The 13,935-nt window shown below is 49.2% G+C and overlaps 1 protein-coding gene and 1 pseudogene across 1 annotated transcript; one reads left to right on the forward strand and one right to left on the reverse strand.

The window, feature by feature from the left end:
- Positions 1-742: 742 nt before the first annotated feature.
- The window catches only part of LOC119959437, a 55,010-nt pseudogene continuing 41,817 nt past the window's right edge, over positions 743-13,935 (reverse strand).
- Positions 7,259-9,270, forward strand: LOC119959438 (zinc finger protein 135-like). Its single transcript, XM_038787711.1, has 2 exons — positions 7,259-7,275; positions 7,397-9,270. The coding sequence occupies exon 2, from the start codon at positions 7,523-7,525 to the stop codon at positions 8,447-8,449; it is 927 nt and encodes a 308-aa protein (XP_038643639.1). The 5' UTR covers positions 7,259-7,275; positions 7,397-7,522; the 3' UTR covers positions 8,450-9,270.

A 13,935-nucleotide genomic window follows, 5' to 3' on the forward strand; every position in this document is an offset into this window, starting at 1 on the left:
TTTCTCCTCACTGTCTCACTCTCCACCGATGTTTCTAATAGAATTCCCCAAAAAATCAAGAGAAAAGGTTCAAAATGTCCGTCACGAGCGGGAGCTCCCAAATGCGCGACCTCCTACTCCATGGCCGCCACCAGAAGTCAAAAGGATGAAATGTAGAGACAGTTTGGTCCGGTGGGCTCGTGGAAGGGAGGGAAGCAGCAGATCGGATTGACTCAATCTCAGTCACAATGAAGCTCCACAAGCTCCTCACACTTCTGGTTGGAGGTGAGGATGGAAGAGACAGAGGAGAGTGAGAGTACTTCAAAAGGAATTAACTTGTGTCAGAGATATTAAAAAGTTTCAACACACTGCGTATTTAAAACAAATCTAATTTATTTGACTTTCAGTCAGATTACTGGCCCCTGTAAATGGGCTGGAGTTTGATATCAGCAGAAAGAAACCCAAATGAACATGGTTCAGTCCTGATAGTGAGGTACAGCAAAACCCAATCACTGTAGTTACTTGTGGCCTCGTTGGTGTCTCAGCACATGTGATGAACAAGTGAAACCCTTCCCACACTGACAACAGATGAACGGTCTCTCCCCAGTGTGAACTCGTTGGTGTTTCTCCAGGTCGGATGACTGAGTGAATCCCTTCCCACACTCTGAGCAGGTGAATCGCCTCTCCCCAGTGTGAACTTGCTGGTGACTCAGCAGCGGGATGAAGTAGTGAATCCTTTCCCACACTTGGCACAGATGAACGGTCTCTCCTCAGTGTGAGTGCGCTGGTGTGTCAGCAGGTTGGATGACTGAGTGAATCCCTTCCCACACTTGGTGCAGACGAATGGCTCCTCCCCAGTGTGAATTCGCTGGTGTGTCAGCAGGTAGGATGAGGTTGTAAATCCTTTCCCACACACAGAGCAGGTGAATGGTCTCTCTCCAGTGTGAATTCGCTGATGTATAGTGAGGTGAGATGATCGTCTGAACCCTGTCCCACAGTGAGAGCACCTGAACGGTCTCTCGTCAGTGTGAACACGTCGATGGCGAATCAGATGCCCAGAACTTTTGTAGCACTTCCCGCAGTCTGGACATTGAAACGGTCTCTCCCCAGTGTGAACTCGCTGGTGTGTCTGCAGGGACCATGATTCAGCGAATTTCTTCCCACACTTGGAGCAAGTAAATGGCTTCTCCCCAGTGTGAACTGGCTGGTGTTTCTGCAAGGTCGCTAACTGAATAAATCCCATCCCACACTTGGAGCAGGTGAATGGCCTCTCCCCAGTGTGAATTCGCTGGTGACTCAGCAGCGGGATGAAGTAGTGAATCCTTTCCCACACTTGGCACAGATGAACGGTCTCTCCTCAGTGTGAGTGCGCTGGTGTGTCAGCAGGTTGGATGACTGAGTGAATCCCTTCCCACACTTGGTGCAGACGAATGGCTCCTCCCCAGTGTGAATTCGCTGGTGTGTCAGCAGGTAGGATGAGGTTGTAAATCCTTTCCCACACACAGAGCAGGTGAATGGTCTCTCTCCAGTGTGAATTCGCTGATGTATAGTGAGGTGAGATGATCGTCTGAACCCTGTCCCACAGTGAGAGCACCTGAACGGTCTCTCGTCAGTGTGAACACGTCGATGGCGAATCAGATGCCCAGAACTTTTGTAGCACTTCCCGCAGTCTGGACATTGAAACGGTCTCTCCCCAGTGTGAACTCGCTGGTGTGTCTGCAGGGACCATGATTCAGCGAATTTCTTCCCACACTTGGAGCAAGTAAATGGCTTCTCCCCAGTGTGAACTGGCTGGTGTTTCTGCAAGGTCGCTAACTGAATAAATCCCATCCCACACTTGGAGCAGGTGAATGGCCTCTCCCCAGTGTGAATTCGCTGGTGTGTGAACAGAGTGGATAACCGAGTGAATCCCTTCCCACACTTGGAGCAGGTGAATGGTCTCTCCCCAGTGTGACTGCGTCGATGGGTTTCCAGTTTGGATGGGGAAGTGAATCCTTTCCCACAGTCCGCACATTTCCATGGTTTCTCCTCAGTGTGACTGATGACTGACTGAATCCTCGTCCACACACACAACATGTGTACGTGTGTATGGGTTTCTCCCCATTGTGAACGATGCTTTTTCCTTCCATGTTCAAAACCCAATGATATTCAGGATATGATCAATTGAGGACGTCAGATCCTGATGTGATGCTTGGATTGAGTTTCCTGAGGGAGGAGAGAGAAAGAGGTGAAGAGGGAGTTTGTATGTCTACAAGACATATTAAGAGAGTAGTTGGCAAAGCAAATCCGGGTGCTCCGGTTTCCTCCCACAGTCTGCACAGTCTAAAGATATGCAGGTTAGGTGGATTGGCCATGCTAAATTGAAATTAAAAATAGCTTATTGTCACGAGTAGGCTTCAATAAAGTTACTGTGAAAAGCCCCTAGTTGCCACATTCTGGCGCCTGTTCGGGGAAGCTGGTACAGGAATTGAACCGTGCTGCTGGCCTGCCTTGGTCTGCTTTCAAAGCCAATGATTTAGCCGTGTGCTAAACAGTCCTTGACCTTAAATGTCCACATGTTAGTTGGGGTTACTGGGTTACAGGGACAGGGTGGAGGTGTGGGCTTAAGCTTAAGTAGGGTGCTCTTTCCAAGCACCGGTGCAGACCCGATGGGCCGAATGGCCTCCCTCTGCACTGTGACTTATATGATCCTGCACTGTAGGAATTCTATGAATCTTTATAAAGCTCTGGTCACCACTCTTCAGGAAGGATGTGAAGGTTCTTGGAGAAGGTGCAGAGGGGATTTACCAGAATGTTTCCAGCAAAGGAGGTTGAGGGGAGATCTGATTCAGGGATACAAGATTATGCCAGATTTCCATCGGGTGGACAAAGAAACTCTGTTTCCATTCACTGATCGTACAAGCAGCCGGGACACAGATTTAAAGTTTTGGGTAAAACCTGGATTGAACTATATAAGATCCTGAGGGGTCTTGGCAGGGTGGATGTGGAGAGGATGTTTCCTCTTATGGGAGAATCTGGAACAAGGGTGTCACTGTTGCAAAATAAGGGGACATCCATTTAAGATGGAGATGAGGATTTTTATTCTCAAGGGTTGTAAGACTTTGGAACTCGTGTCTTTCAAAGGCAGTGGGAACAATACTCGAGGGGCCGAGTGGCCTGTTCCTAGTTTGTATGCAAAAGGTACAGGAGATATGAGAAGTATGTTTTTACACAGCGAGCGGCAATGACCTGAAACTCGCTGCCTATGATGGAGTTTGAAAATTGACATAATGAATAATTTGATTTCAAAAGGAAATTGGATAGACTTTTAAAAAAAATAACTTTAAAGTAGCCAATTCTTATTTTTCCCCAATTAACGGGCAATTTAGAGTGGCCAATCCACCTACCCTGCACATCTTGGCTTGTGGGGTTGAGACCCTCACAAACACGGGGAAAATGTGCAAACTCCATACGGACGGTGACCCGGGGCTGGGATCAAAACTGGGACCTCAGCGCCGTGAGGCAGCAGTGCTAACCACTGTGCCACCATGCAGCCCATGGAAATTGGATAGACATTTGATGGAAATAAACCTGCGAGGATACAGGGATAGAGCAGGAGAATGGCACTGACTGGATTGTTCCAGAGAATAGGGAGTGAGATTCAATGGGCCGAATGCCATTCTCTGTGCCATCGTGTCTGACTCTTTTGTCTGACTGCCCTGCAAGGTCAGATCGCGATGTGAAGTTTGGTTTGCGTTTCCCGTCTGTTAAACCTCCTCTTCCAGTATCCTATAAATTTACAGAAACCTCACTGTCAGTTTAGGATAGAAATTCACAACATTCTCTCCTCGCCAACTTTGATTAAATGTATTCCTGGAGGTTTGATCACATGACCTGCCCCCATCCTCCAGCCATTAATCGGTCAACACATCCATCCTTGTGACACACTGCCTTCCTCGGCCAATTGGGAAGCAAAATGACTCATTACCTCACAGGACAGTGATTGACTGTCAGCCAAACAACCCATTTTCAATATTTTTCTATCTGCTGAAGATAAATGTTCAAAACAATCTTGTTTACGGTCTTGAAATGAAAATCGCTTATTGTCACGAGTAGGCTTCAAATGAAGTTACTGTGAAAAGCCCCTAGTCACCACATTCCGGCACCTGTTCAGGGAGACTGGTACAGGAATTGAATCGTGCTGCTGGCCTGTCTTGGTCTGCTATCAAAGTCAGCAATTTAGCCCTGTGCTAAACATCCTCTCTTAATGATTAAGTCTTAACAATTTTCCAGAGACCCAGGTATGAATCTCATCAACGCAAAAGGTAAAATTGTAATTCACTGAAAGTCTAGTCGGCAGGGAGGGGGGTTAATGCCAATCCGGGGAGCAGCAGCTCCAGGACGGTCAGTATGAATAACTCACCCCGGGGATTCACGGCCTAGTCGGCAGGGAGGGGGGTTGGTGCCAATCCGGGGAGTAGCAGCTCCGGGACAGTCAGTATGAATAACTCACCACGGGGATTCACGGCCTAGTAGGCAGGGAGGGGGGGTTGGTGCCAACCCGGGGAGGAGCAGCTCCGGGATGGTCAGTATGAATAACTCACCACGGGGATTCACGGCCTAGTAGGCAGGGAGGGGGTAGCAGGGTAGCATGGTGGTTAGCATAAATGCTTCACAGCTCCAGGGTCCCAGGTTCGATTCCCGGCTGGGTCACTGTCTGTGTGGAGTCTGCACGTCCTCCCCCTGTGTGCGTGGGTTTCCACCGGGTGCTCCGGTTTCCTCCCACAGTCCAAAGATGTGCGGGTTAGGTGGATTGGCCATGCTAAATTGCCCGTAGTGTCCTAATAAAAAAGTAAGGTTAAGGGGGGGGGGTTGTTGGGTTACGGGTATAGGGGGGATACGTGGGTTTGAGTAGGGTGATCATGGCTCGGCACAACATCGAGGGCCGAAAGGCCTGTTCTGTGCTGTACTGTTCTATCTATCAATAACTCACCCCGGGGATTCACGGCCTAGTCGGCAGGGAGGGGCGTTAATGCCAACCCGGGGAGGAGCAGCTCGGGACGGTCAGTATCAATAACTCACCCCGGGGATTCACGGCCTAGTCAGCACGGAGCGGGGTTAGTGCCAATCCGGAGAGTTGCAGCTCTGGGACGGTCAGTATCAATAACTCACCCCCGGGACAGTGAGAGGGGAGAACGTTCAATGTTTCACATTCGGCTCTGGGGATTCTAAACCCCGCCACTGACCTCTCACCTGACACCTCACAATGCCCGGGCAATGATTGACGACAGCTCCGGACCAATCGGAGGAGAGTGGACGGGTCCGGAGGACCGGTCGGGAGTGACTGGCCGTCCAACCAATCAGCGTGAATAAAGGGGCGGGACTGGGCTGAGCGAAGCATGCGCAGTGTGATTAATGGCGATGCAGAAAAACGTTCGTTCTCGGATCCACAATTTGTGAAGGTGGCAATGGCGGGACGGAGGGAGAGATGAATCAGGCGGGTCGCTAGACACCCTTTGTGAACATATTATTTACACCGAAAAGCGGGAAAAATAACCAACCAATGCCTGGGGATCTGAGTGGATGCGGCAGCTTTGTTACAGACGACACTCTGCGGCCGCCATCTTTGTTTGGTACTGGCGGCTCTGCACACGCGCATCCGCCATCTTTATTGGGGCACGAGCAGCAGAGCGCATGCTCAGTCGCCATCATTGTTGGGGGCAACATTTTTGAAACGTTTCTTCACAGAATGTCCAGCAGACTGCTTCACTCTGAGTTACAAATTCCTATTTATGGGGCAGAATACATGTCCAGAGCAGTGACAATAATTCGAATTTATATTGTGGCTTGAACACAATATAACTTTTAAGACTTTCAGAGAAACGTTACAAAATAACAATTGACACTGAGCCACATGAGGAGGAAAGTGAATCGGAGAGTCGGAGTTTTAAGGAGAAAATTCCAGAAATTGAGGTCTTGGCAACTCAGTAATGGTGGAAAGATTAAAATCGGGAATTCTGAAGTGGCTGGAATTAAATGAGTGCAGAGATCTCAAAGGGGTGTGTGTGGAGGAGATTACAGGTGCCGGAATGTGGCAACTAGGGGCTTTTCACAGTAACTTCATTTGAAGCCTACTTGTGACAATAAGCGATTTTCATTTCAGTGTTTCTGAAACATTGAAAGCAACATTCTGGTTTAGTTAAAAAAAAAAAAATCCTTTTTTCCCCCAAAGTACCCAATTCTTTTTTTCCAATAAAGGGGAAATTTAGTGGGCCAATCCACCTACCCTCAACATCTTTTTTGGGTTGTGGGGGTGAGACCCACGCAGACACGGAGAATATGTACAAACTCCACATGGACAGTGACCTGGGGCCGGGATCGATCCTGGGTCCTCAGCGCCACGAGGCAGCATTGTAAACCACTGTACCCTAGCTTTCTTTTGTATTTGTTGGGATTTTGCTTTCATTTACTTTGATTGGGTAGCACAGTGGTTAGCACAGTTACTTCACAACTCCAAGGTCCCAGGTTCGATTCCAGGCTTGGTCATTGTCTGTGTGGAGTCTGCACTTTCTCCCTTTGTCAGTCCAGGGATGTGCAGGTTAGGCGGATTGGCCATGAAAAATTGCCCTTGGTGTCCAAAAACGGTTAGGTCGAGTTACGGGGATAGTGTGGGGTGCACTTTCCAGGGGCCACTGCAAACTTCTCCTTCTACACTGTAAATTCTATGATGATATTTGGGGAAACAAGAGAGGAAAGAATACGCTCTAGAAATTAGAATTATTTGTTCTGAATTTCCATCCTTGAATGAAAGTGGTACTGACACTGTCAACTCCTTTTACAGGGGATTGGACGGAGAGGATTTGACATGTTCATCAGGATCTGAATATCATCAGCCACTGAATGTGGAAGGAGAAATGTTTGTCTGTTCTCTTTCTGGGCAAGGATCTGAAACATCAGTGTGACTGGACAAGCACCAAGACCCAGACAACACACACTCCAGTTCGACTGTTCCAGTGAACTGACTGTAGAAACATCAGTGTGACTGGAAAAGCACCGAGGCCCACACAGCACACACCCGAGTGAGAGTGTTCCAGTTACACAGCCTGAAAAAAAATCACACCATTCACAGTGGGGAGAAACCGCATTTGTGTCTGCATGTGGACGAGGCTTCAACTGATATCCACCCTGTTTTTTAAAAAAGTTTGTTCATGGGATGTGGGCATCACTGCTTGTGGAGGCATTTATTGCCCATCCCTGAAGGCATTTGAGAGTCAACCACATTGCTATGGATCTGGAGTCACATGTAGGCCAGACCAGGTAAGGATGGCAGATTTCTTTCCCTGAAGGACATCAGTGAACCAGATGGGTTTTTACAACAAATGATAATGGTTTCATGGTCATTGTTGGACTTTTAATTCCAGATCTTTATTGAATTTAGATTTCACCATCTGCCGTGGTGGGATTCGAACCTGGGTCCCCAGAGCATTACCCTGGGTCTCTAGATTATTAGTCCAGTGACAATACGCCAACGTCACTGCCTTGGTACCACAAGGACGCCGGCAGCATGGGGAAACCGTGGAAATGTGGGGACTGTGGGAAGGAATTCAGATCCCCATCAGGGCTGGAAATTCATCGATGTAGTCACACCAGGGAGAGGACTTTCAACTGCTCTGACTGTGGGAAGAACTATAAGAATGCTGGGGGTCTAATTAATCATCAACGTGTTCACACGAGAGAGAAGCTATTCACCTGCTCCACCTGTGGAAAGGAATTCACCTGGGAATCCAGCCTAACGACACACCAGCGATTTCACACTGGAGAGAAACCGTACGATTGCTCTCAGTGTGGGAAGAGCTTCCGGTGTTCATCCCACCTCACTGAACATCTACGGGTTCACACTGGGGAGAGACCATTCCACTGTTCTGAGTGCGGGCAGAGATTCACTTGCTCTTCCCATCTCACTCAGCACAAATTTGTCCACACTGGTGAGAGGCCATTCGTCTGCTCTGTGTGTGGAAAGGGATTCATTAGATCAACATTCCTTCTTAGACACCAGCGTGTTCACGCTGAAGAGAAGGCATTCGCTTGCACTGAGTGTGGGAAGAGTTTCACTCGTCCATCTAGTCTTCGGGATCACCAGCAAGTTCACATTGAAGAGAAAGCATTCATCTGCACTGAGTGTGGGAAGAGTTTCACTCATGCATGTAGTCTTCAGAATCACCAACGGGTTCACACTGGGGAGAAACCCTTTACCTGCGCTGAGTGTGGGAAGGGATTCGCTTTGAAATCGCAGCTTCGGTCACATAAACTTGTTCACACTAATGAGAGACCATTTCAATGTTCTGACTGTGAGAAGAGCTTTAAAAGCAGAAGGGATTTGATGAAACACCAGCGAATCCATTCTGGGGAGAAGCCGTTCATCTGCCCCGTGTGTGATAGAGGATTCACTGATCCATCCAATCGTCTGAAACACCAGAGAGTTCACATGTGATTACAGGGATTGGATATTCAACCCAGGATTTGAATCATGTTCATTCTGACAGTTCTGATTTATTTCCATTGATGTTAAACCCCAGCCCAGTTACAGGGATTAATAGAATGGACATCAATTGCATTAAGTCCAGTGTTCACCTCGATGAGTGATAGAATCTACCTTTTAGTATAAATTAACTTTTTAGTCTATAACAAGTGTAAAAGAATAAATGGCCCAAGATTTAAAATGGCTTCTTCAAATGATTTGTTAAAAAACCCAAGTTGCAAACAGGACAGTAAAAATGCTGAATTGCATGAGAAACATCAAGATAAAGAAGCCAGACAGACCAATGACACATTTTGTTAATTTAAAGTTTCTGGGCAATATTCCCAGAAACTGTTTTCATTCAACGGATAAGGCTCATAAAAAAGATGTATTTCAATCACTCCATACCTAAATTTGATGGACTGAAATCTCAATCGATTTAAATAATACTATAATTACTTTAACCCAATCACTGCCAGAAAGGGGACAGACATTGGTGATAGCCATAACCTTAAAAAGTACTGCTGATTTTGAAAAATTCATTCCAGAATCACCTTACTTAATTTCTGAAGCTACTTTCTGCACTTTCGCTTTGAACCGCCATTTTGTTTATTTTCAACATCACTGTATCGTGTATTCAGTTAGGAGAAGTGATCAAGAGCTGTAACTTGTATTGAATTCAACTCAGTTCTCTGTATTTGCTTGGACTAAACAAACTGTAAATACTCTGTATTTGCAAACTGACCTGTTCAAGAGACATCTGTAACTAATTAAATAAAAGACAATTTCCTTCACGAATGAAGCTCAGTTTCAAGTTCTGTAGAGTAATATATTAGTGCGGCAACACTTACCAAAGTATAGACCTATCAGTGAGGAGCTGCGGAGGGTGGCCGAGGTGAACAAAGGGCTCAGAGCCAAGATGCAGGACCTGGAGAACAGGTCGAGAAGGCAAAACTTGAGAATTGTGGGCCTGCCCAAGGGGGTGGAGGGCCTGAGGCTGACTTTGTGAGGGTGTTTGAGGAGTTGATGGGGAGGGGGAAGATGCCTCCTGCTACGAGTTTGACAGGGCACATCGGTCGCTCAGGCCGAAGCCTAAAGCGAATGAGCCACAAAGGGCGGGTAAATTCTGCTTCCACAGCGACCACGTGAAGGAGAGGGTTTTGAGCTGGATGAAGCAGAGGCGAGACGTGGAAAGACATTGGCATATGAATATATCAAGACCTGATGACTGAGCTGCAGAGAAGGCGGGTGGCCTTTGAAGGGGAGAGACGGCATTATATGGCAATGGAGTGAGGCTGAAGGACTGGGACTGAGATGAGCGTTGGGATTTGGTTGATGGGGACGGGGATAGCGTTTGTCTTCGGGAGGGCTTTCTGTTTGATTGGGGGTTTTGAATGGGGAAGTCATTTGTTTCCATGTGTTTTGGGTTTTGCTTTTTCTTGTTTCTTTCTGGGTGAGGTTCAGTATTGTTCTTTGGTTTGAGGAAGGTGGGTTTTTGGGCAGGTGGGAGGTTTCTGAGGAAGGGGGTGGGGAGGAGGGGTGACTGGTGGGGGTCATCGCAAGAGCTAACGAAGGTTGGCAAGTGAACGGGAGTGCGGTGTGTCAGGGGCCGTGGTTGTTGGAGCCTGGTCGAGCAGATTTCGATGGATTTGGGAGGTGTGAATGGTGGGAGGAGGGGATCAATACTGGGTGAGGTGCTTGGTAGAGAAAGTGATTGGGGGATTCTGGGAGTGGGGAGAGGTTTGATGGTAGCAAAGGGGTGAAGGATCAGGTGAGGTTTTGGAAGGGTTGGGTGGGTCAGTTTCATTCGGGGTTTGATAGCCGGGCTCGGGTGGGTGGGGGGTGGCGATATTGGTGGGTAAGAGGGTAAAGTTTCAGGTGGAAAAGTTAGTGGCTGATCGCGGGGCAGGTAGTGACGGGTACGTTGGAGGGGAGGTTGGTGGCGCTGGCAAGTTAATATGGCCCCGATTGGGACGATGCGGGGTTTGTGTAGAGAGCGCTGGGTGCCATCCCGTATCTGGATACCCATCAGCCGATAGTAGAGGGGGGATTGGAACATAGTGCTGGAACCAAACGTGGACAGGTCCCAGCCACTGACCCAATCGGCGGAGGGGGGGTGGGTGGTGGAATCATTGGTTGGGCTCATGAAAGAAGTGGGGGGGGGGGGGGGGGGGGGAGTTGACCCGTGGAGGTTTTTACACCCGAAGGTTCAGGAGTTTTCATTTTTCTTCCCGGTGAACGAGGCGTTTTTGAGAATTGACTTTGTTGTCGGAAATGCATTGTTCACTGGAAATGAGAGGTCGGAGAACACTCCGCAGCACAGGAGCATAGAGGGTAGCACAGTTGTTTCACAGCTCCAGGGTCCCAGGTTAGATTCCCGGCTTGGGTCACTATTTGTGCGGAGTCTGCATGTTCTCCCTGTGGTCTGCGTGGGTTTCCTCCGGGTGCTCCGGTTTCCTCCCAAAAGTCCCGAAAGTCGTGCTGTGAGATAATTTGGACATTCTGAATTCTCCCTCTGTACCCGAACAGGCGCCGGAATGTGCCGACCAGGGCTTTTCACAGTAACTTCATTGCAGTGTTAATGTCAGCCTACTTGTGACAATAAAGATTATTTTTGCATTGGATTGATGTAATTTTGGAGAAGGGGGAAGCCCAGAGGCCAGGGTAGAGAATGGATGTGGGGTTACTGGCAGACGAGAGCTTCTGTGCCAAGATTGGGATGGTGATTGAGTACGTGGGGTTTAATTGCATGGGCAGGTCTCACAGTCGGTGGTCTGGGAGGCTCTGAACGCGGTGGTGAGGGGGGAGGGTAATCTCGTTTGAGGCCAAGGTGGAGAGGGAGGAACACCAATGATTGATAGAAGAGACTTTGGAGGTGGATGGGAGGTATGTGGGGAACCTGGACCCGGGTCTCCTGGCAAAGAGGAAGGACTTGCAGATGAGGTTTGATCTATTGTCCACGGGGAAAGCGGTGCATCAGTTGAGAATCGCGAAGTGGGCTTTCTATGAGTACGGGGAGAAGGCAGGTGTATGTTGCCAGGTCAGCAGGGAGGGTGTGGAGAGGGAGATAGGTTGGGTGCGGGACAAGTTGGGGGAGTTGTTGGTGGCTCTGGAACATAATAATAAGGTGTTCGAGGAGTTCTTTGGGACCTGTGTAAGTCGGAGCCACCGCAGGAGGGGGAGATGAGGGAGCTTTTGGGTGGACTAGAGTGTCTGAGGTTGGGGGAGATGGAGAACGCAGGGCTGGAGGAGGTGAAGGTGGTGATTGGGAGAACGCAGGCAGGGAAGGCGGCGGGGTCCAATGGGTTTCAGGTCAAATTTTATCAAAGATTTAAGGGTGGCTGGCGCCGTTGATGGTGGGAATGTTTGAGGACGCCATGGTTAAGGCTGTCTTACTGCAATCAATGGGCAGGCCTCCATCTCGCTGTTGCTGAGAAGGACAAGGAGCCAGTGGAGTGTGGGTGGTACAGGCCCATATTTTTGCTGAATGCAGACGCCAAAATACTGGGAACGGTGTTGACGTTAAACTTGGAAGGGTACCTCACAGAAGTGATTGGGGAGGCCAGACGGGGTTCGTAAAGGGAAGTTCTCTAATGTAAGAAGATTTTTAAGCGTGGTGCTCTCTCCGGCAGAGGGAAGGGAGATGAGGTGGTGGTGGAGGCGGCGAAGGTGTTTGATCAAGTGGCATGGAGTTATTTGATGGTGGGATTGGGCCGAAGGTTGTGGCGTTGGTGCAGCTGCCAAGGAGCCAATGGCGAGCATGTGCACCAACAAAATGAACTCTGGGTATTTTGTGTTGCACCGGGGAACGAGGCAGGGTTGCCCCAGGTCCCCTCTTCTGTTTGCAATGGCTATAGAGCTCTTGTCTATTGAGCTGAGCAGCTCGGGGTTGTGGAGGATGTCCTTCAGTGCAGAAGATTTGTTCCTGTATATTTCAGAGCCAAGCTCTTTTGTGGGGAATATAATGGAATAGCACCAGAGATTTGGAACGTTTTCAGGATAAAAATTGAATTCAGGGACAAGTGAGTATTTTGTGGTCTCCACTCCGGAAGTGGGAGGGGGGATAGGTGGTGGTGGTGGGGGGGAGGGGGGGGGGCAGTGTCTGATTATTGGTATTTGGGGTGCCTGGCAGTGTCTGATTATTGGTATTTGGGGTGCAGGTGGACCAAAATTGGGCAGGGCTTCGGAAGTTTAACTTCACTTATTTTGTGAGGAGGGTGAAGGCTGATTTGCTGAGGTGGGACAATCTCCCTGTCATTGGCAGGCCAGATGCAGGCAGTAAAGATGAATGTTTTGCAGCGATTTCTGCTTTTGTTTCAGTGCCTGCCGGTCTTTTTGCTCAAAGCGTTTTTTAGGAGGCTCGACAGACGGATCTCCTTGTTTGTTTGGGCGGGAAGGTGGCGAGGATTAGGAAGGAAATACTGCAGAGGGGGTTAGGCATCCTAAATTTGTTGTATTCTTATTGAGCGGCAAATGCAGAGAAGGTTCGGCATTGGAGTAGGGTGGGGGGGGGGGGGCTTTGCGGATGAGGACGGAGGCGGGCTCTTGCAGGGGTCGGGGTTACATGTGCTGTCAACGGTGCTATTCCCGATGGCCCCAGGGAACAAGACGGTGAGTCCAGTGGTGGTTGCCACGTTGAAGATCTGGAGGCAGTTTAGACAGCAGAGCTAGTTTGGAGAGATGCCAATCAGAGGGAATCATGCGTTAGAGCCGGGGAGGATAGATGCAAGGTTTCGGGGATGGCAAGGGAGGGGGATTAAGGAAATGAAGGATTTTCTTGGAGGGCGATTTGCGAGTTTGGAGGAGTTGGATGAGACGTTTGGGCTGGCAAAAGCTTTAGGTATTTACAGGTGCAGGACTTTGCGAAGAAGGCCTTCCCGCTTGCACCTGCCTTGTTGCTGGAGGCAGTGCTGTCAGAGGGGGATTTGTCTCGGCAATTTACGGGAGAGTCTTGGAGGAGGTTGGGGTGTCCATGGAGGAGGTTAAGGTGAAGTGGGAAGAAGAATTGGGTGGTGCTGGAGGAGGGTCTATGGTGCGATGTGCTGTGGAGGGTAAATGCCTCGAATACATGTGCGAGACCTGGGCTGATACAGCTAAAGGTAGTGTACAGGGCACACCTCACAAACTTAGGATGAGCCAGCTGTTTGAAGGGTTGGAGGATGCCTGTGAACAATGTGGGAGGGAGTCTGCGAATCACCTACATATATTTGGTCCTTCCCAAAGCTGGAAAGATTTTGGAGGATGGTGTTCAGCACCGTGTTGGGGGTTTTACGTGTGGACGTGGATCCCGGTCCCTGACAAGCCATATTTGCGGGTTTCAGAAGAGCCAGAGCGGTAGGCGGGTGCAGGGGCAGATGTTCTAGCCTTCACCTCGCTGATTGCTCGCAGGTTGGTCTTGTTGGGGTGGAGGTCAGCTTCTTCATCCTGTGCCTTGGTGTGGCAGGGGGGTGGGGGGGGGG

This window comes from Scyliorhinus canicula, unplaced genomic scaffold, assembly GCF_902713615.1.
Source record: "Scyliorhinus canicula unplaced genomic scaffold, sScyCan1.1, whole genome shotgun sequence".
Classification (NCBI taxonomy): Eukaryota; Metazoa; Chordata; class Chondrichthyes; order Carcharhiniformes; family Scyliorhinidae; genus Scyliorhinus; species Scyliorhinus canicula.

Bases quoted from the DNA above. Each gene is read 5' to 3' on its own strand.
- LOC119959438 (XM_038787711.1), top strand. From the start codon at position 7,523: ATGGGGAAACCGTGGAAATGTGGGGACTGTGGGAAGGAATTCAGATCC.